Genomic DNA, 24,322 nt, shown 5'->3' with positions numbered 1-24,322 from the left:
ATTTACAACAGAATTAGAATAAAGAGTGGAGAGCTCTTCTCTTGTGTTTGATTGTTTGGACATGTGTTCTTACCCTTCTTCAAGTGTCCTCAACTTGTATTTATATGTTGGAATGTTGGTGTGGTCGTTTATAGCTGTTGGAAGCATTTTGGAGCCATTGAGAATTAATTTTCGTGCAAAATAAAACTGCCTAGAATAGAGGTTATCAGTACTCCTAAAGGGAGTATCGATAATACCTTTGTTATTTTTAAATCAACTAGTCGTTACTAGCCGTTGGGGCCTGATGGTATCGATACTATGACTATGGTATCAATACTACTATATAGAGTAGTATCGGTACCCCTTTGGGTATCAGTACCATTTTTGCGTTCTGAAATTTGAGCATTACTGGTAGTATCGATACTACCTAGTGAGTATCGATACTTCCTTTAACTTTGATATCGGTACCATATGAACATTATCGGTAATGTTCATGAGCTATTGATACTGTAAGAACAATATCGGTACTGCTTATCTAGAAAATTATTTTGTGCTCAATTTCAAGCTTTAAGGACTTTGAATTATTTTTGAAAAACTTTGAATAAATTTAATTCAAGTCCAAAAACATTTTGCCTTAATTGTTATATCAAAATATAGTTCAACAATTTCTCCTTTTTTGATATAACAAAACATTTGAAAAATTGTTTTTGGCAAATCTCCCCCTTAATAAAATGTTTAATGAAAAAGATACCAAATGTTGGAAAATGTATGAAAATGTTTAGTTTCCCCTTTTTCATTAAGAAATTGAATTTTTCAAACCATACTTCTCCCCCTTTTTGTTAGATACAAAAAATCAACTTTAAATTTCAAAAATAACATTGGAGAGTAAGTGGTGAATTTGACATAAAGAGCATTTGAAAAAAATCAAAGCTCCCCCTTAAAAAGTGAATTCCAAACAAAAATTGACTTTAAAAGCTTGACACTTAAACAAAATTGAATTTCAACAAAGAGTAACAAAAATATTAGTAACACATAAAATTCAATATATCCAAGTCTAAAATAAACTTTATGCGATATCAAATGTTGAAATTAAGTGCATATGCATAAAGCTTTCCAAAAATATTATGCATTTGAAAATTTTGATATCAATTGTTAGAGAGATATCATTTGAATTTTTAAGTTTCATGCATAAACATTTAAATTTAGGTCATAAACTTAAAAAAAATTAAAATCGAAATATTTTGAAAATTTTATATCAATTGTTAGAGATATATCATTTGAATTTAAAACCAATTTTGACCAAAATTCATTATGATGAACTAAAAATTATGAAAAATCATTAAAAATTTAAAATGTTCATCATAACACATTTTTAACATACACGAGATGAAAAACAAAACATAATCATTTAAGATCAAAACTCATGCATGCCAAAAATCAAATGAGCAACCAATTATGCAAAAACAAAAGGCTTTTAATCTTAGAGGTTACCCATTCCTTTTAGAGTGTGGCTAGAGCATCTTGATTTCTTCATTTTCATGACCATTGGTCTCACATACCTACAAGAGACATTTAATTGGATTTTGGTATCAAAATTGCTTTAGATCCTTGGACGTTCGTTTCAATGCCCCTTGTTCCCTTAGGAACCCATACTTATCTAATTTAAAAAGATTTTATTTTCTTTATGGGACAAGTATGTTCGAAATGACCATAAAAATGGCAATGTGAGCATTTTTTCAATTTTAAACATAATGAGTTATTTTGAGAAATTGATTCTTTTTCTTTTGTTAAGCTCTCAAGCTTAACTTTCAAATCTAAATTTTCTTTTTCTAAATCATTGATTTTGACTTTTGAAAGCTCTAAATCATTTTTCAAAATTTCTTTTTGATTTTCAAAATCAACTTTGGCTTTCAAAATCAAATCATTTACAACTTTAAATTTTGAAATTAATTTCTTATATTTGGAATTCATGGTCTTAAATTCCAAATACAACTTATTTCTATGAAGGTTAGAAGATACCTCGTGCTCTTCACGAGCCATTAAGGACACCACCTTTGTTAGTTATTCTTTCTTGTTTCTATGAAGGTTTTCGAGCTTATTCCAAAGCTCATTGGCACTTGAACAAGAAAAAAAATCCTTCATTTACTTCGAGACCAAATGCAAAAAACAACATGTGCATGGCATTGGCATTAAGTTGAGCTTTCTTTTGTTCTTAGGAACTCCACTCCTTCTTCTTCTTCTTTGGAGATGAGTAGCCGTTCTCGATCATCACATATGCATCAAGATCATTAGATTGAATAAATAGCTTCATTAGTTTCTTCCAATGATGGTAGTTGGCTTCATTGAAGTATGGAGGCTTGTTGATCAGTTGGGAGTCTTTCATGTGGAACGAGCCTGAGGTGGAAGCCATCATCTCGATTACTTTGGGAATTGGTAGAGCTTATTCGATGATTGTCTCAAGGTGGTTAAACCTTTTAATGAGTCAAGCTCTGATACCAATTGTTGGGATTTACGGAAGCTCAAAATGACAACCGAAAGAGTTATAAAGGGGGGAAATTGATAAAATTTGTTTAAGGAGTATGGAGATAAAAAGATATGACAATTAGCACAAGGATTTATAGTGGTTCGACTTCTCGTCTACATCCACTAAGGATTTTCTAACAAATTCACTAATTTGTTATTTCTTCTTCAAGTATCAAGAGTAACCTTTACAAACTCCCTATCTTTTTACTTGGCTAAGATAGAACCAAAAACCCCTTTACAAAAGGATAAAAGAAGTAAACAAAGAAATCTCTCTAAGGTAGGTGTTTATAAAATTTAGCTTACTGAAACACAAATATTTACAAGATAATTGGAATAAAGAGTGAAGAGCTCTTCTCTTGTGTTTGATTGCTTGGATATGTGTTCTTACCCTTCTACAAGTGTCCTCAACTTGTATTTATATGTTGGAATGTTGTTGTGACCGTTTCTAGCCGTTGGAAGCATTTTGGAGCAGTTGGAGATCAATTTTCGTGCAAAATAAAATTGCCTATAATAGAGGATATCGGTACTCCTAAAGGGAGTATCGGTACTATCTTTGTTATTTTTAAATTAACTAAGGCCTAATGGTATCGATATTATGACTATGACATCGATACTACTATATAGAGTAGTATCGGTATCCCTTTGGGTATCGGTACCATTTTTGCATTCTAGAATTTGAGCATTGCTGGTAGTATCGATACTTCTCTTACCTTTGGTATCGGTACCATATGAACAATATCGGTATTATTCATGAGGTATCGATACTGTAAGAACAATATCGGTACTGTTTGTCCAGAAAATTGTTTTGTGCTCAATTCCAAGCTTTAAAGACTTTGAATTATTTTTGAAAACTTTGAAAAAATTTGAATAAATTCAATTCGAGTCCAAATTTTTTTTGCCTTAATTGTTATATCAAATTATAGTTCAACAAAATCTGATCTTGATTACCCTTAGCGGACAACCGCTAAGTTTGGTCTTAGGGATTTGAATTCGCTACAAGCCAACTCTCCTCCCCAATGAAAATTCAAAACAATCTTCCAAACTAACGTCGACTTTTTGAATTGAAAGAGTAAAAAATTTAAAGATTAAGTTGATTAGCTAACATTGTTTGTGAAAATCAAGAAAGAACTTTGAAGATGTGAAGCGTGTTCTCAATTCTCACAAAACGGATTGAGTTGTTGCACAACTATCGGCTAAAATAGGTTTAGCCAAGCATGCATTGGATCATGTTTAGCATTGTGAAAAGCAAAATAATGAAAGAAAAGTAAAAAGATGAAACAAAAGTAAGACTTCAATAAATAGCCAAGGGAATATAAATTCCAATATGAGTTCAACCTAAAGGTATTTATAACCCAAAAGTTCTAAGTAAATAAAATGATTAATTCCTAATCAAACTAAAAATACTACCAAGAGTTCTAATAAAATAACTAATTCCTAAATAAAGTAATAAATAAAATAATCAAACTAAAAATCTTAAATCTAAAAGGTTTATTACAAAAGATAAAAATAAATATAATAATCAAACTAAAAATCTTAAATCTTAGAGGTTTATTACAAAAGATAAAAATAAATATTTAAGTCATGTACTTCTAGTTGAATTTTGCTTCATCTTATCGATAACCTCATGCCAGATAAATTCCAATTAAATATTAAATTTCAATTAAATATTCAAGATGCTGACTGGACCATCAAAATATGCTACTTTTTGGGCTAATTAATCCAATAAAGATCATATCTAAAATAAAAAAAATAAAGATAAATCAATCATAGCACTCTGGTCCTCCCATACTAACTGCTTGCCTTGGCTTTTGTCACATGTAACTTCACAATCTTTCGCGCCATACTTTGCATCAACTTGGTTGCCTTTCGATGCCACCACTTGCTCATGTCCCCCCATAAGGACTCGGCCTCCATAATGGCTGTGCTTGCTTCGGCTCTTGTCGCTAAATGATGAAATGGGCTAAAACGCCTACAACTGTATCTATACCGTAGGAACTCTCTTTCCTACAAGTCTTGATTTGTCTCGATTTGGACCCTTTCAGTCCTGTGGCAAAGTCTTGGATCCCCTCAAAACTTTGTTTCCTTCGCTTTAAAAGTTAGGTCTTGCTCGACCTATACTCACTTAAAATAGAAAATCAAACTCAAAAGAACACTATAGTAGTGTTGAGATGTACATTCCCCTCTGATTTCATTGGCATTTACTCAAAATTTGCGTCAGCCCTTCTTACTCCCTGAAGATTGGCACTCCTCGCATTGAACTCATGTCATTGGAGTTCTTTGTGTCATCATGCATCATCATTTTCTCACGGCAAAGTCCGATGCCTCTTCTTGCCTCCTCCCTTCTAACACGAAGGTTAGAGCTCACTTCCCACCTTGTAAATGGGCAGTTTCTCCATGGTTGCCTTGTCCCTCAACGTCTTGGCTCCCTTCAACTCTTGTCCACTAGTCTTTGAAGGATTATTCCTCACTTGAACATCCTCGGCAAGCCCCTACTTCAACCCTTCTCTTAAGATGGTCTCTGAAGCCATGTTCTTTACATGAACATGCTCGGCAAACTCCTTGGATACGGACAACTCTTCTTGCACTTGGCTTCTACTCGCCTTGGCAGAAATGAACCTTATTGAGCCAACTCTCAACGCCTCTTCGATCCTGGGTTCATCCTCTTCTCTAGAAAACTCGATCTTGGGCTCATCCATCACCTTGGATGACTCGGCTCCCCTCGGGTAATTTTGCAACAGTTCTGGCATCTTAAGTCTGCGCCCCCTCGTTTGCTCGACTTTTACCCTCGGCTTAGCATCTTTGACACTTAAACTTGTTCCAAGACTGCACACATCTTCCCCAGACTCACCATCTGGTTCATCATTGAGTGTATTTTCTCTACCACTCGAGGAACAACATTCTTCATCCTCTAACTTGCCTTCATCACGGAATCTCTTGCCGTTACCCTCGACTTTCGGCTTTGCTTTGGAAGTCTTGTTCTTCTTGACTCCAAATTCTTTGATGGACTTAGCGGTTGTCAAGGCTTTAGACAACTCCTTGACTTCCCTTCGCTCCAACACTCTCTTCGTCCATGGTTTCAATCTGAACATGAAGGTGAAGAATCCATCTTCTTCAGTCAAACTTGGGACTTTGAGCATAAGTTTTCTGAATCAACTCACATACTCTTTAAGTTTCCTTTTATGCCTGAGACGCCTCAACTTGGACCACGCCTCCATCCTGGCATACCGTGAGCAGACTTGCTCACTTTACACCCTCAGTTTAACGGCTTTATCTCTTGCTATCGCACGGGGTCCCTTCTTGTGCTCGACTACTTTGACACCCGTAGTCTCATCACGTTTTGATCCTGAGTTGACTACCTGAGAACTTGTAGTCATACCACTCTTGCTCCTTGATTCGACTACTTTGGAACATGTAGCCTTACCAAGTCTTTCTCCAGTCTTGATTGCTTGGATACTCGCAATCTCGGGCTTTCTTCCGGGTTCAGCTACTTCAACATCAATAGCCTTGCCTCGTCTCGATCCTTGCTTGGCCATATTGATCCCATCAATCAGACCAAGTCTTTTTCCTGGCTTGGTAGCTTTAATACTTGCGACCGCGCTAATTCCCTCTATTTCTCCTTCTTCCATCCTATTCATGTTGGCTGTAAGGCGACGCTTCTCGGGATATCCTCTAATAAAATGAGGACCATCACAGAAGTAGCACTTCAATTTTTCCTTGCTCCCCTTCTTCTTTACACCAGACTTATCCTTGCCATTCTTTCCCGACAGCTTTCCTTGGCTACGAATAGTCGATGGCTCACCTTGGCCATTCGAAGAGCTTTCTCTATCATCTCCTCACTGCACCTTTTCCCAGGCTCCACCATTATTGCCACTATCTCTGGGCATTGGCCTGGACGACACATCGCTACTTGGCTTGTCACCTGCAAGCTCAAACAGCTTTCCGGCTATAGCTATGGCCTCTGAAAGTCTCTGGGCATCACTTTGCTCTCCCCCGAGCATCACCCTTGGTCTAAGTCCTTCCAAGAAGGTCTTGAACGCATCCCATTCACTCATTGCTCCCTTGCATATGAGTAGCTCCCCCTTGAGCTCATCAACTTTATTTCTCAAAGCCATCGCTCACACTCGAATCTGACTTCTTTTGGATCGTTTCTGACAATTTTTGTGAACCATCATATATTAGAACACCTCAGTCGATAAATCTGTATCGCCGACAAAATTTTACTATTCACGAAATTCACTATTCACATGAATAGTAACATCAAAGAAAAACCGACAAAATTAACCACCAAAAGCTCTTGATACCAATTGTTGTGAAAATAAACGAGTAATTTTTCTATAACCAGATTAGTGAGAATGCGAAATAAAAGCGGAAAAATAATACCCGAAATTGATAACGGAGTTCGGCCAATTATGCCTACGTCTCCAGATTGCTACAGATCTTTTACTAAAGAGAGAAAATTTACAGGTGTTTACAAAACACTCACAACTCACAAGAAAACTCTCTAAACTCTTTAGTATTGGGAGAAAGAGATGATTTGAGATGATTTTGAAGCTAAATGGGTTATGATATTTATAGTTGAAGTTTAAGGACTAATTTTATAAATACCCTAAAGTACATGAACTAAAATGCAATTATGCCAATACCATTTTCAACAAAAAAAACAGCCACCGAAATCGGTGCATCCTTTCTTGACTATGCAACCCTTTTTTTTGACTTTAACATCCCCGATGTGGCATGGAAAGCGCATTAGAGATAGAAAGAGGCTTGGGAATCACAATTTGGTTCTTCCCAAAGGCATTCTTAGCAATCCGTAAGGATGAGGCATTGCCCTTGGTAGGCTTTTCGACATGGGAAGAGCTCGCTCCAACGTTGGTCATCTTTGTCACTTGCATAGGGGACTCACTATGCGCAGGAACACCAAAATCATCGTCAGTAGCATCATAAATAGGATTAAATTGCGAGCCTTTGTTTTCAGGTTCCTACTTTCGAGAGGTTTGACCAGACTGTAGCTTAACAGCCATTCAGGGCCGGCGTTCCACCATCATCCATGGACAAAAACATTAGCTTTAGTCGGGTTGGTTTCAGTAGAGAGGTTCTCCTTCACTAGCTTATCGATAACAAGAGATTCAGATTGGAAGGAAGGGTAGCTATCTTTATTTTGGCCACATTTATCGTAGGTAAATTAAATAGTTGGAGGGATTCATATTCAATAATTTACACACTCGTTATCGATAATGTGACCAATGCATTCTTTAATCTTGGTAATAAGGCTTCTTTTGTTTAGAGTCACATGTAATCCTGACAGTCTAATCTATGCAATAATTTTTCTTAGGTGTAATTGAGAGATCGAGAAATCTGATGACCAAGACTCAATAGTCAAGTAATGCCCAAAGATGGTCCAAGGGTAATCAAAAACGACTTTTAGGTAGCCGGATCGAGTACTGAAGATCACCGGGAAGTAATCACTATTTTTTATCATGATGGATAAGTTATCTCATTTATTTTGTATCATACTATTTTTTATGTATCACTAATGAATTTTGTTTCCTTTTCAAAGTAGAAGCATATCTTATTTTTATTTTAAGGGGTCATTAATTAAACTAAAGTTTGAATTCACGATTTTTTATTTATTTTTAAGACAACAAATTACCGACTAGGTACTAAAAAGGCGTTGTTGGGGTGTTAGTCCTTCCCCACACGTAATTGACTCCTAAATCCATTTCTCTGGTAAGCAGACTTAAATTTGTTATTTTAATTTCATTAAATTAACAAATTTTTTTGGATGATTCAGTCACACCCTAAAAATGATTGATGCTTACTCTCTTGAACCACGATTCAATAGACATTTTAAAATAGGATTTTAAAGGGGGGTTCACTTCCCCGGTCTTAAAGACGATTAAACAATTTCAAGTTATTCTAGTAAAAAAAAATTATTTAGATTTCAAGTTTGAGTTGAGTCCAAATTTACAAAGTTTGAATAACCGAAAAATTAAAAACTAAAACATATTGTTTTGGTCTTTTGCTAAGTAAATTTGATTGTTTTGTGATTTGGTCACGGATTTATTGCTTCTTGTATTCCTCCTTTAAGCTCATTTTTGACTAAATTTGAACCGTTTGCTTCTTAACTATGTAGAATACATGTGTTACTTTAATTTCTTTTTTAAACAATATTTTTTCAATTTAATTTCTTAATTTTATGTTTTATTCATTTTGGTCCTATGACCACAACTCTATACAATTTTTTCCTTCACATCAATTCTTTTTACTCTTTTATACTCTCATCAATACTTTCTTTTCAAATTTATTCTTTAAAAAAAGAATATTATAAATATATTATAGTCTATAATAATATAATTTTAAATAATATTCGATTTATTAAGTAATGTTAAAATCTTACAAAAAATATAAAAATATAGATATATATTGTATATAATTATAGAAAATCGTTTAAATTGAAACTAATACATATCATAACATTATAATTAATTATATTTAAATTTTAACACAAATTCGAATATATGTACTCGACTCGATCAAGTTATATAAAAGCAACTTAGTTCAAAAATTTAATAAATAAATTATTAAAAATAAAATAATAATTATAAATTTAATTAACTCAAACTTTTTTTACTCAACTCAATTTAACTAAATACTTTATCTTTTAATTAATAGATCATTTTAATTATATTCAATCATTTAAACAGTGTTACCCTCTCTTTTAAGGTCAATAAAAAGACGTTTGTCCCAAGTAAACAGTGCAAAAACCTATTGGAGAAATCCAGGAAAACTATATAGCTGCTGATGTGATGTCCTAGTGATTGAGGCAGAGAAATGTGCATAATAGAAGGCCTAGGCATCTAGTTTCATAGGACTGGAAATAGTCTATATTATATATACATATGTTATCTGCAAAGTTGAAAGCAGTGATGATGTAGTATGGACAGAAGAGATAGTGGAACTAATTATAACACTTTAATCCAATTCATCCTCTTAATTTCCTACTTTACACTTAAATATATTCTAATCTTTCTTGTAAAAATGAAAAAAAGGGGCACTCTCACTGCCTTTCACCGAAAAGTGAAGCAACATACACCAACACACGTTCTGACTTTAGATTAGTCACATTATATACACTCATTACAAAGTATATAGAACTGCTTTATTGGTGTTGTGTACTATTTCCTAGGTGATCATAAGTTTATGCAACAATGCATGCTTAGGTTGGCTTCTTGTTGAAGTGTGAACATAGGGTGTGAACATAGCGGGTAAATGAACCGAGTATTAACAAATAAGAATGTGTTTATGTTCGTTTGTTTATTTTTAAATGTGTTCATGTTCATGTTTGGTTCGTGTTAGTTTATTTATTTTTTAAGGTGTTCGTGCTCGTTCGTTTAGCGTTCATGAACATATTCATTTAACATTCGCGAACATGTTCATTTAACGTTCGTTTAGTGTTCGCAAATATGTATATTTAGCTTTCGCGAATATATTCATTTACAAGCTAAGATGATAAAATTACGCTACTAGTGCTTAAAATCTTTAAGCTTCATAGTTTAAACTCTAAATTTCATCATGTGTTCAATTTAGTCCTTACATTCACCAATGTTTAAAATGTAAAAAATAAAATAAAAAGTAAACGAGATTGTTCATGAACATAAACGAACAAGCCAATAAACGAGCTTGTTTGTAAACACAAATGAACCAAACACACCTATGCTTATGTTCGTTCGTTTATTAATGAACATAAAATTTTTGTTCATACTTGATTTATTTAATTTAATAAACGAACAGTTCACCGAATACTTTGTTCATTTACGCCCCAACGTGAACATGATCAGGCCATTTTTTGATATAACTCCCCACCCATGCTTCATAGAGGCTTCCACTCAGTTATCAGCCTCATCTAAGGCCCCCTCTACTAGACAACACCACTTGCTGATGAGCCATTGGGACGGTCAGTGTTGAATGCTCTGGGTTCGAGCTGCGATCTCGACCTTGTATGTCGTTCCATTTCGATCAACAATAACAAAGGCATGTACGAGAAAGTAGTACATCACAGTTAATTGGAGCCAGACAAACTTTCTTGTTTCTCATTGATCAAATTGCAACAAAAACAAAAACAGCAATTCAAGTCTCTATTTCAGATTTTATTGCCTTACTCTTGCTGTTTGAGCAAACATCACTAATGTTATAAATTATTGAGTTGTCAGTTTTCCAACATGGGCCCTCCACTGTCGAACCAGGGAATCAAGACAAACTTCGTCCATATCTTAAACACGTTCTCAATGGAAACATAACATGAACCTTAACAGTTGACTGAACTGATGGGGGACAATTCATGGTTTCAAGAATGGGAATGTAGGTCTATGGCAAAACAAGCAATATGATAAATAAATTAATGCATTCATCCGTGTTTTTATTTTAATTTCCTAGTTTTTTATTAGTGTTTATGCAGCATCGTTTAACTTAGTTATCTATATTTGCAGGCCTATTTCTGATGTTTCCAGTGATCTCAAAATTGAGATTGGAGCCTCAAGCTTTTCACTTCACAAGGTAACATATGTGTATAAAATCTATGCTTCCCTCGAACGGAAGCAATGCAGGGATCCGGGTTCGAAACTGTTCGAAAATAGACGATGTTTAACTATCTATATTTAAGTTGTTGCTGCAACATATAGATGCAATACCAAAAACAGAACTATGAACACCATCTGTTCTTTGGTTTTCAGTTTCCTCAAGTTTCTTGGAGTGGAAGAATCAGGAAGCTTTTGGTCGACGCGAAGGATGCGAAGATTTCACGCATAAATCTCTCTTATTTTCCGGGTGGACCAGAGGCATTTGAACTAGTGGCAAAGTTCTGCTATGGAATAGATGTTGAGATTACATTATTGAACGTTGCAGTGTTAAGATGTGTATCACGTTACCTAGAAATGGGAGAAGAGTTTGCTGAGAAGAACCTTGAAGCTCGCACCGAGGCTTATTTAAAGGATGTTGTACTACTGAACATATCGAGCACCATAGCTGTTCTTCACCGTTGCGAAAACCTCTTGCCTATATCAGAAGAGATCAACCTGGTTAACCGGGTTATCAACGCAATCGCGAACAATGCATGCAAAGAACAACTCACTTCTGGCTTATTGGAAGTTGATCACAACTTTCCATCAAAAGCTATGTCAAACACCGAACTGGAAACGCCATCCGACTGGCGGGGAAAGTCTCTGGCAGTCCTTAATATCGAATTTTTCAAGCGAGTTCTGTTGGCCTTAAAGTCGAAAGGTCTAAGACAGGATACGATCTGCAAAATTTTGATCAATTATACTCATAATTCTCTCCAAAGCCTTGTGATCAGGGACCATCATTTGGTAAAAGGAAGCCTACTGGAATTGGAGTTGAAAAAGAAGCAAAGGATACTTGTTGAAGCTATAGTTAGCTTACTGCCAACTCAATCGAGGAAGAGTCCGGTCCCCATGGCATTTCTCTCGAGTTTACTGAAATCGCAATAGCATCGTTGTTATCCACTTCCTGTAAACTGGATTTAGAGAGGCGTACCGGTCTACAACTAGACCAGGCAATTCTTGAAGATATACCAGCCAATTCACATGGAAACAATCATACATCCGTGTATGATACAGAGACAGTCCTGAGGATTTTCTCCATCTTTTTGAACTTGGGGGATGCAGATGATGATGAAGATAATCCTTTGAGAGATGAAATTGAAATGGCGTACGATTTTGATGACCTGGGATCTCCCAAACAAAGTTCAATCCTTAAAGTTTCCAAGTTACTGGACTCTTACCTTGCTGAAGTTGTAGTAGATACAAACTTGTCACCATTGAAATTCATAGCATTAGTAGAACTACTTCCGGACCATGCTTGCATCGTTAGCGACGGATTATATAGAGCTGTTGATAACTTCCTCATGTTGGAAGTCGAGAAGTGTGGCTTAAAAGAATGAAAGTCCATTAACCGAATTCGGTGCATTTAATTTCTTTATTGAAATGGTAATGGAGAAATTACATTTTAATTCCTGTACTTTAGGGTATTTATAAGATTAGTCCTTAAGCTTCAACTATAAATACTCTAACCCATTTAGCTTCAAAATCATCCCAAATCATTTTTTTCTCTCTCAATACTAGAGAGCTTTCTTGTGAGTTGTGAGTATTTTGTAAACACCTATAATTTTTCTCTTTTTAGTAAAAGATCTGCAGCAGTCCAGAGACGTAGGCATAATTGGTTGAACTCCGTTATCAATTTTGAGTATTATTTTTCCGCTTTTATTTCACATTCTCACTAATCTGGTTATAGAAAAATTATAAGTTTAATTTCCAACAAATGGTATCAGAGCTTTTGGTGGTGATATTTTTCAATTTTTTTGCGAGGTTACTATCTACGTGAATAGTAAATTTTGTGAATAGTAAAATTTGGTCGGTGATACGAATTTGTCGAAGGAGGTGCTCTAATACACGGTGGTTCGCAAGAATTGTCAGAAATAATCCAAAAGAAGCCAGATTCGAGTAGGAGCGATGGTTGCAGATGAAGGGAATGTGAAAATTGAGAAGTTTGATGGTGCGAACTTTGGCTTTTGGAAGATGCAGATTGAAGATTTTATGTATTAGAAAAAATCTATATCAACCTTTCTCAGGAAAACAACCAGAGGGCATGAAGAATGAAGACTGGGCTCTTCTCGACAGACAAGCCCTTGGAGTTATCCGACTGACGTTATCTCGCAATGTTGCTTTCAACATAGCAAAGGAAAAGACCACGGCGGGTGTTATGGAGGCTCACTCCAGTATGTATGAGAAGCCATCAGCCTCAAACAAAGTTCACTTGATGAGGTGATTATTCAATTTGTGGATGGCAAAAGAGGCATCAGTGGCTCAACACCTAAATGAACTCAACACAATCACAACCCAGTTGAGTTCTGTGGAAATTGAATTCGATGATGAAGTTCAAGCTTTAATTCTCTTATCATCTCTACCAGACAGTTGGAATGCTACTATTACAGTAGTCATCAACTTGTCGGGAAACAGTAAATTAAAATTCGACGATGTTCGGGATCTGGTATTGAGTGAAGAAATTCGATAGAGAGAATCAGGTGAAGCATCAAGCTCGTCAGCCTTGCACACGGAGTCTAGAGGGAGAACTTCATAAAAAAATTCAAATCGTGGCAGATTGAAAACTAAAAGGGGAAAATCAAGAATGACAAAGAAAGATTTTAACTGTTATAATTGTGGCAATAAGTGTCACTTTAAAAGATATTACCGAGCATCGAAGAAAGATATCGGCGCATAGAAATTTGCCAACATAACAGAGGAGACAGGTGATGCCATGATTCTAAGCGTCAATAGTCCGATTGAATCATGGATCTTGGATTCAGGGGCATCTTTCCACTTCACTCCATGACAAGAAATCATGGAGAACTATGTCAGTGGTGATTTTGGGAAGGTTCATCTACCTGATGATGAAACCTTAAAGATCGTCGGAAAATGAGACATCCGATTAAAGTTGCCAAACTAGACCACCTGGAAGTTGACAGGAGTGAGACATATTCCTGGCCTTAAGAAATTTGATTTATGTAGGACAGCTTGATGGAGAATGATATAGTACAACCTTTTCAGGCTGTGAATAGAAGATTACCAAAGGAGCACTTGTTCTTGCTCGTGGTAAGAAGACTGGTAATCTCTATGTAACCTCAAATTTAGAGAATATCATTACAGTAGCAGATACTGATGGAAAATTAAACCTATGACACCAAAGGCTTGGCCATATGAGCGAGAAAGGGATAAAGACACTTTTATCAAAAGGGAAGCTACCAGATCTAAAGAATATAGATGTCGGACTATGTGAGGATTACATCTTTGGAAAACAAAAGAAAGTCAGTTTTGCAAAGATTGGCAAGACACCCAAGGCTGAAAAGTTAGAGTTGATTCATACTGATGTATGGGGACCATCTCCAGTTCCATCTCTTGCAGGCTCACTATATTATGTCACCTTCATCAATGATTCTACAAGGAAGGTGTGTGTTTATTTTCTGAATAAGAAATCAGGATTCTTTGATACCTTCAGAAAATGGAAGGTCATGGTGAAAAATGAGACTAGTTTGAAAGTCAAGCGGTTAAGGTATAATAATGGAGGAGAATACATAAATAGTAGATTTAGAGATTTCTGCGCAAATAATGGGATCCATATGGAGACAACGGTTCCCATGACACCGCAACAGAATGGCGTAGCAGAGCGTATAAACAGAACTCTGAATGAACTTGCCAAAAGCATGAGGATACATGTCGGCTTACCTAAATTGCTATGGGCTGAAACTATCAACACTGCAGCTTACCTGATCAACCGTGAGCCCTCAGTTCCCTTGGATGGTGGAATACCAGAGGAAGTTTGGAGCAAGAAAGATATAAACCTTTCACAGTTAAGAGTGTTTGATTGTATTTCTTATGTACACATAAATTTTGCTGAAAGAAGTAAACTTGATGCCAAATCCAACAAATGTGTCTTTGTTGGTTATGGTGGTGATGAGTTTAGTTACCGGTTTTGGGACTATGAAATTCAGAAGATCATCAGAAGCAGAGATGTCATTTTCAATGAGAATGTAATGTACAAAGACAGGTCAACCATAGAATCAAATAGCTCCAATACCGGAGCTGAAACAAAGGAATTTGTTGAGTTTGAGGAGATTTCTAGAAATGATGTTCAAATCAGTCCTGAAGCAGTTCAAGAAAAACCAGGCACACTAGAACTGAGACGCTCCTTCAGAATTCATAAACCAACCCAACGTTATTCGCCCTCTTTGCACTACTTGTTGCTGACTGAAAATGGTGAACCAGAGTGCTATGATGAAGCAATACAGGTGGAGGATTCAATCAAGTGGGAGTCTTCCATGAAAGATGAGATGGACTCGCTTATGTCAAATCAGACGTGGGAATTAGCTGAATTACCACAAAACAAGAAAGCGCGCCATAACAAGTGGGTTTACAGGATCAAAGAAGAGCACGATGGGAGCAAACACTACAAAGCAAGATTGGTTGTCAAAGGTTTTCAGCAAAAAGAAGGTATTGACTACAATGAAATTTTCTTTCCAGTTATGAAACTGTCTGTAATCAGACTGGTGTTGAAAATTGTAGCTGCATAAAATCTACATCTTGAGCAGTTAGATGTAAAAACAACTTTCCTTCATGGTGATTTGAAGGAAGAAATCTATATGAGGAAGCCAGAAGGCTTCATAAAGGTAGACCAGAAAAACCTAGTATGCAGGTTGAAGAAGAGCTTGTATGGTTTAAAACAAGCTCCTAGACAGTGGTACAAGAAGTTCGATAGCTTCATGAGTAGTAGTGGTTTTACCAGATGAAACGTAGATCATTGTTGCTACATCAAGAAGTTCGACAATATGTTTATTATTTTATTGTTGTATGTTGATGACATGCTCGTTACAGGCTCAGACATGCAAGAGATTACAAACTTGAAGCAAAAATTGTCGAAGCAGTTTGCAATGAAAGATCTGAGCACTGCAAAGCAGATTCTTGGGATGAGGATTAAGAGAGACACAAAGTCGGAGACTTTGATGTTATCACAGGATGAGTACCTAAACAAAGTACTCTCCATATTCAACATGCAAGATGCTAAACCATCATTTTAGACTCTCCAAAGAACAATCACCAAAGACGGATGAAGAACGTGCACACATGGTGAAGGTGCCGTATGCCTCAGCAATAGGAAGTCTGATGTATGCCATGGTTTGTACCATACCAGATATTTCTCAAGCAATAGGAGCTGTTAGTAGGTACATGAATAATTCGGGCAAAGTACACTGGGAAGCAGTCAAATGGATCCTCAGATATCTGCGGGATACCACAAACAAAACACTTTGTTTCAAAGGTGGAGATACAATACTGACAGACTATGTAGATGTCGACTTAGCCGGAAATATTGACATCAGAAAGAGCACTACATGGTATGTCTATACTTTAGGAGGTACTATAGTGAGTTGGGTTTCTCAACTACAAAAGATAGTTTCTCTCTCCACAACTGAAGCAGAATATGTCATTGTTGCGGAAGCCATCAAGGAGATGGTTTGGCTCTAAAGTTTCTTCGAAGAGTTAGGCAAGAAACAAGAAAACAATGTCTTGTATTGCAACAGTCAAAGTGTTATCCATCTAGCGAAGAATTTGTCTTTTCATTCTAAGACGAAGCACATACAATTGCGATATTATTTTATTCGGTCTCTTCTGGAAGATGAGATTTTGAAACTTGAAAAGATTAGTGGAGCTCAAAATTCGACAGACATGTTAACAAAGACGGTGACTACGAACAAACTGAAGTTGTGTTCAGCTTCAGTTGGCATGCTAGAGTAACAAGACCAGAAATGCTTCTCCATTGATCAAGGTGTGAAGACATATTAAAATCAGTCTTCAAGTGAGAGATTGTTGGAAGTCAAGAAGTGCGGCTTAAAAGAATGAAAGTTCATTAAGGGGGCACCGAATTCGGTGGATTAGGCACCGAATTCGCTGCATTTAACTTTTTATTGAAAATGGTAATGGAAAATTTGCATTTTAGTCCATTTTTTAAGGTATTTACAAGATTAGCATTTAAGCTTCAACTATAAATACTCTAACCCATTTAGCTTCAAAATCATCCCAAATCATTTTCTTTCTCCCAATACTAGAGAGCTTTCTTTTGAGTTGTGAGTGTTTTGTAAACACTTGTAAATTTTCTCTTTTTAGTAAAAGATCTACAGCAGTCCGGAGGCGTAGGCATAATTGGATGAACTCCTTTATCAATTTCGGGTATTATTTTTTCCCTTTTATTTCGCATTCTCACTAATTTGATTATAGGGAAATTACTCGTTTAATTCCTAACACCTCAAAGTAAGGATCTCACACGAAAGCACCAAGTAGTTGCATAGCTAACGATTCCGAACATAAAGGCTCATTCTCTGATTCATTTAACAGGTTCACCACAACATAAAGGATTCCGAACACTATAGACTGTGCAAAACGATAGACTGTCAGAAACTATCCCAAGAAGCCTGTAGCCATGCAGCGCAGAACGAAAGGTTACCGGTGCAAATGGCTGTCCAAGTGTTATATTTGGAGCAAATCAGGCTTCGGAACGCAATGAGAGGACGCCCCAATCAGTTCTTTTATAGTGCAATCAATGGTCAGTTCCCCCAACGATCAGGCAGTGGTGCAGGTAATGGAGCCATCTCGCCTAGAGACAACTACGCATCAGTAAGAATAGAGAACGGAGAGCTGAAACTCGAAGTTGCACGGATGAGAATGAGGCTAACCGACTTAGAAAAAGATCATGTGTCCATGAAACAAGAGTTGGTCAGGTCCCATGCTGCTAATAAGTTGTTCAAATCATTCACTAAGAAATTAAGCAAGTTCAACTCCTTATTCAGGATCAAAAACCTTAAGCCCTTAGGGTGTAAAGCAAATTTGGAATCTCGATTCTTTTTCCAAAGGCGTAGGCGTCACTCTGTATCATGACAATTGTAGAATGTGTGCATAACTGAAAGAGTGAATATAAATTATATGTAGTGTGAAATTTGTGGTCTAATGACAAAATTGAATTAGTAGCATTTTCCCTTTTCTATTTTTCATTTGAGTGTTGGATCCTGGGGTTGCTTGATTAAGATAGTGGCATTTGTGACTGAGAATGTCTGTATGAATGAAGAAAATGACAGACAACCAAGTAGCATAGACAAAGAAAAGTTCATTACATGTGCAAATTTAGAACAAGGACAACACTAAGACCCTGTCCAGCACCAAAAACAGTGTACAAGGATTTTTGGCAAAAAGCGCCTAATCGGCGACAATATCATTAACCCGAGTTTGTTTAGCGCTATCGTATCGGACTTCAGAGTATAGAAATTAGTTACTTGCTGTTTCAAATCCATATTGCTCCGGCCCTTATGAGCAATGGGGAAAGCTGGTTCTTGACTTGGAGGGTCATCACTTCATTAGGACCTCCAATGAGCTGCTGCGCTATGAACACAACCGGAACACTCGGCTTGCACCCCATCTTATGCAGTTCCCTTTCGACTTTTTGGCCATTCTGGATCTCATCCAGCTCGTAAACCGTGGGGTTTGCCCCAAACCCACTTATGAGAGTTTTGATGGTATGGCTCATGCAACAAGTGCTCCGGCTAAAGATCACCACAGGTCTGTCTGCAACCATCCTTGTAACCATTTCCATTGATATGCAGATAGAGAATAGTATACTTGAAAATGTTATGTGAACTTAAAAGGTTAAACTGCTTAGAACCGATGAAGAAACTAACTACCCTGGTGCTCTATTTATACTGTCCATGGACTGATGCTGAGAAAGAATAAATAAAATAATTCAAAAGATCATCGTTCCTGTATTACTCTTGATGATTAACAAGTTGCATAACAATGTGCTTATACACACGTGACAAAGTACGCAATCCGGGGGTAGGAAAAGGATAGTGGATGCTGAGATTCGAATTCATGACATGTCAATGATACCTTTATAGGCGACTGTACGAACAACACTTGTTGCAGCATCTTGCTGAAGTGGAAAAAGGAGTTGGGTTTATCCAACTGAATAAGATCATTTCAAGAAAAGAAAAAATGGAAAGACCAAATGATGCTTGGGATAAAGGTACCTTGCTCTTAACAGCATTGAAGGATCACAAGAACAAACATGAGTGGCCGTACAAGAAGGAAGAAGAAGATGCCTTGAGGGCCCTTCTCATAAATGAAATGAAGATGAGATATTCTTTCGTATGGACACTGTTGTTACTTAGTGCACTAAACTATTTGGAGGCGCCTACTAACGACACTGCACAATCTAACTTGGTGAGCAAGAAACAAGAATATTAAAATCCAAAGCAATGCTACCATAATCAATCTAAAAGATATGATTGGTGCAGCTGCTTCTCTTGTTTGCCTGATGATATAATCGAAAATGGCTCCGCATAGAGCGAAAGGCTGGGGTCACTTGATCAAAACCTGTATGTTCTTCACCAGACTTTGTATGTATACCAGAAAATATATGTAGCTGTGCATGGATTCAATATATGCTAATATTTATCAAAAGATATATGAAGATTCTTTTTTTCTGAGTTTGAGCACAGTAGGCCATGTAGTGAGAATCTGGGAATGTCAACAATGGTGGCTTCATCTGTTCATATAGCACCAAGTTACTTGAGGAAAAAGAAGGATTCGAAGTGGATTTAAGGTTGTCGAATCAGTTCTTGTTCGAATTAATGGTTTTCATTTATCCATCAAAAGTCAAAACCTGCTATAATTTCATGATAAAACAAGATATTTTTTTTACTGTTTTTGAAGAACAAAATCAGTTGATTTTGAAGAACATATGTTCTGAATGGATAGATGTCATCTTTTTACTGTTTTTGATGAAACAATGTTATTCCGGAAAATCTAACACAGATCATAATCCAGATAAATTACCATGATTAATTACCAAGATTGCAACCGGTTTATAAGATAAATTTTCTATAAGTTACTGAAGTTGTTTATTAAGGTCAGCATAACCTATTGAAAAAAAATCATTTACTGAAAATTAATAATTGTAATAATTTAATATTTTCAATATCTTTTTAATTTTTTTATATTAAATATTAAATTATATATTTAAATTTATAATCTAAATTCAATACTTATTTTTTTAATATTAAAATTTCAACATTTAACTTTTTAACACTTACTTTAGTTAATTAAATAACATTGATATTAGAGTAAACTGAATTAAGAAGATCGTTCCATAAAAGCCTCTGTAGTACTTGATATTGATTAGTCGACTAATAAATTTAATACATATAATTATATAAAATAATTACAAATAATTAATATTATAACAAAGATAATCGTACTTATACTTCATGATTTTTAGTATTTCTTATAATTTTTACTTTTTTTAAAATTGTTGTACTTTATAAAATCATTTTTAATTATTTATAGAATTAAAAAAAATTTTGTATACCTCTGTATTACTTATTTTTAATAATTTTTATGTAATTTAAGTAATTTTTAGAAAACATAGTAATTTTTAGTTCTATATATATATATAATTAATGAATTCTGCTACATCAATATATTAAGGATTAATAAAAAAATATCAGGTAATTTTTTATAAAACCCAAAATAAATGTTTTGATAATAAAATTTTAACAAATGTTTTTACTTGGCTCCCTCAAATTCCATTAAAGCTAAGGTTAATATCTTCTAATTGAGTGAAGTTTAATTTAATTAAAAAATAGTTAAATTTAAGTTAATTGAATATAATAATTTTTTTCCGGTTTAAATCGAGTTAATTTCTATCACTCATATGAATCAAATAACAGATTAATGTAAATACCTCATTGGTAACCATCAATTTTAAATAAGTGTAAATTGGTCTCTCTCAATAAAAATTTAAAAGAAAATCTTAAACATTTTAAAAATATATACAAAATTTAAAATTTCATTAAACTCGATTAATTTTTTTAAAATTAGATTATAATTATAAAATAAGATTTATTAATTTGATTAATTTAAAATAGGTATACTTATTCGATCAAACCTTCTGAATTTGCCTCAACTTTGAGTTCATTGCATGTAAAACATGACAAAATTTTGAGAACAACAATAAACATATAGTTAATGCTTAGTACATTGCATATATCTTACATGTTTCCATGGATAAACATAAACATAAACATATGAAAAAGAACACACTCTTGAATAAACTATCATTACAGTAAAAACAGACTTATAGCGACATTTGTTTTTGCGTCGGGAGGCACTTTAAAATATCGTTATAGACATGTTCTGCTGTAGTGTATTGCAGAAGCAAATACCAAGATGAAGTTCACAATTACACTACAACCCTGTCCAGCCCCAAAAAACAGTGTCCAGGGAATTAAGAGTAGTTACTTGCTGTTTCAAATCCATATTGCTCCGGCCGTAATGAGCAATGGGGCAAGCTGGTTCTTGACTTGGAGGGTCAGGACTTGTTTAGGACCTCCAACGAGCTGCTGCCCTATGAATACAACCGGAACACTAGGCTTGCACCCCATCTTATGCAGTTCCCTTTCGACTTGTTGCCCGTTCTCGATCTCATCGAGTTCGTAAACCTTCGGGTTTGCTCCGAACCCACTGATGAGGGTCTTGATGGTATGGCTCATGCAGCAAGTGCTCCGGCTAAAGATCACCACTGGCCTCTCTGCAACCATTCTTGGAACCATTTCCATTGGTATAGAGAAGAGTATACTTGAAAATGTTATGAAGCTTCTTGGGAGGCTTTAAAGTCTAAACTGCTAAGCTTTGATGAAAAAACTAACTCCCCTGGGAACCTATTTATACTCTCCATGAACTGATATTGGGAAAGGAATAAATGAAATAATCTAAAAGATTCTAAATAACTTCATTTGAAAGAAAACGGAAAGCCAACGTAGAGAAAAAGGGAACTTTAGAGACAAAATGGTGCTTCGTGTACAGCTACCTTGCTCTTAATGGCATTGAAAGATCACAAGAACAAACGTAAATGGCCGTACAAGAAGGAAGAAGAAGTTGCTTGGAGGACCCACATCATTATATTTATATGCTCCTACTCAAAACCATGCATTATGATCTGGAAAAGAAAGAAATGAAGCTGAGATATTCTTCCACGTGGAATTCCATTGTTAGTGCACTTAACTATTGGGAAATGCCTACAATCGTGACATTAATCACCATATGATTTGAGTTGCAAAATTCGAAATTTAATATAAAATTACTAAACAGCAATTCCAGACTCCCCAAAAGTCTATATACTATTTGAATAGAGCTTGGTTCGATAGTAAAACGTTTCTACACTTTGCGTATATACCAGAAAACATATATAGCTTCTGTTTTTTCTTTTGGTCTAAGTCATTCGTTTTACGCATACCAAGCAATAAACAGAGAGTTGGGGACCGTCAACAATGGTGAATTCATCTATGCATGCAGCAGGAAGTTACTTGAAGGTGAACAAAAACAAGGGTGGAGGGAGGAATTAAAGAACAATCCAAAGTCGGCTCCTGGCATCAGAGCAACATGGGTTTTGATTAAGGTTCTTGTTCGTGTTACTTGCTTTCATTTTTGATACCCGATCAAAAGTCAAATCCTACCGATAAAAGAAGATATTGTTTTGATTGCCGACGGCAGTTGCATGCTTTTATCTAGGAGTCAAAGAACATTTGTTATGAATATATATATATATATATATATATATATATATATAAGGTTAGGATATTCTCACGTAATGTAAATTTCTTTTAGTTTTATATATATTTAGGACTATTGGATGAGTAAAAATAGACTGAGATTAACAGTATAAAATGAGAATATGTTCAATAGAAAAAAGAATCAATCTCAACCATCTATTTTCACTCATCCAATGATCCTAAATTTTTACTAAATTAAAGAGTTTTACATTGTATAAGTGGATTCTATCCCATATATATATATACATATAAACTAGATAAAGTTACAAAATTATTAAAATTTAGGATAAATTTAAAAAATAATCACTAACTATTTTAAATTATCTTTCTTATTAAATTTGTCTTGTTTGCATGCTTTTTATCATATCTCTTGTTGAATCTGTCTTATTGAGTTTGCAACTCACTCATAACTTGTAAATAGTCAAATATGATAAAATATTTTGACGCAATGGTGCAAACCACATACTCTAACTTTAGAGTCAAAGAAAGAAGAATTTTTTTCAATCGCACGAAAATCTTCTAAAGTTTTTCCATATCTTTTCATTTGATTGACGGTGGCCACCACCCTTAAGTAACAATTTGAAGTTGTTTCATATTCTTTCGTCCGCAAATTTTTGAACTCATCTCGAAGTCAAACTTTCTTCACTTTGTCAATTCTTTGGATAGAATTTTGCTAATTATTTCATTGCTTCCTTTGTGGTATTGACATTTGGTACTTTTATAAATATAAATGAATGAGGGTGAGGGTTTGTTAATCCTTTTTTTTTATTTTGGTCAAGGTATCATTTTCTTGTTTTGATAATGATGTCTCATCTTGAGAAGATTCATAACCTTTTTTAGTGATTTCTCAATCATCTTGTGAGCCAAGAAATGTCTTAATGCGGAGACATCAATTTTCATATTTTTGTTTTGTAAGATGAAAAAATTGAAATAAAAACATTTCATTGTTGGTCATCTTCTTTTACCATCAAATCAAGCTTTGATTACAACTTTATTGAAAAGAGGTGATAAGAGTAATAGAAATTTTATGAGAAGAAGAGAATATATTAAAACAATATTATAAAGAAAAAAAAGAACTTTGCTTCATCACATACAATCCTTTTTCACTACTAGAAAAACTTCTTTAATGACGCGCACTGCGTGTCATCTATGAGTGCAGATGACACCCAAATTCACGTCATTGAAGCCACCTACATAAATATCAGATGGCGTGCAATTGTGTGTCATAAATCTATGACGCGCATTTATGACACGCATTTATGACTCACATTTATGACGCGCATTTATGACGTGCATTTATGACACGCATTGAACGTCATTGAAGCCATCGTCATAAATGAAGATGACTCACATTTGTGTTTCATACATTTATGACACGCGTGTACGGTGCACAAAAAATCCGAATATCCGATTTTGCGAAAAAAATATCCGAAACCGGATTTGGGAAAAACCGGTTTTTTTTAACCGGATCGGATTTTTTTAAACCGGTTATTTTAACCGGTTTGGAGAAAAAAACCTAGACCGGTTTTTTTACCGGATAAAAAACCGGTTTTTATCCGAAAAAAAACCGGTCTGGGTTTAAAAAACTAGCCGTTAATATAG

The 24,322-nt window shown here is 35.2% G+C and overlaps 2 protein-coding genes and 1 pseudogene across 2 annotated transcripts; 1 reads left to right on the top strand and 2 right to left on the bottom strand.

Annotated features, from left to right (window-relative positions):
* Positions 1-10,941: 10,941 nt before the first annotated feature.
* LOC120165378 lies at positions 10,942-18,096 on the top strand (annotated as a pseudogene).
* Positions 18,097-18,209: 113 nt separating this feature from the next.
* Positions 18,210-18,763, bottom strand: LOC120165376 (monothiol glutaredoxin-S6-like). Its single transcript, XM_039174912.1, has one exon. It carries the CDS (start codon positions 18,703-18,705, stop codon positions 18,397-18,399), a length of 309 nt encoding a protein of 102 aa, XP_039030843.1. The 5' UTR covers positions 18,706-18,763; the 3' UTR covers positions 18,210-18,396.
* A 2,413-nt stretch (positions 18,764-21,176) lies between these two features.
* On the bottom strand, positions 21,177-21,810 carry LOC120165309 (monothiol glutaredoxin-S6-like). Its single transcript, XM_039174859.1, has one exon. The coding sequence runs from the start codon at positions 21,725-21,727 to the stop codon at positions 21,419-21,421; it is 309 nt and encodes a 102-aa protein (XP_039030790.1). The 5' UTR covers positions 21,728-21,810; the 3' UTR covers positions 21,177-21,418.
* Positions 21,811-24,322: the final 2,512 nt, after the last annotated feature.

The sequence above is a fragment of the Hibiscus syriacus genome, unplaced genomic scaffold (assembly GCF_006381635.1).
Source record: "Hibiscus syriacus cultivar Baekdansim isolate YM2019G1 unplaced genomic scaffold, ASM638163v2 tig00111582_pilon, whole genome shotgun sequence".
In the NCBI taxonomy this organism is placed as follows: Eukaryota; Viridiplantae; Streptophyta; class Magnoliopsida; order Malvales; family Malvaceae; genus Hibiscus; species Hibiscus syriacus.
Note: the sequence above shows the minus strand (reverse complement) of the source record. Positions and strands in the feature narration are given on the sequence as shown.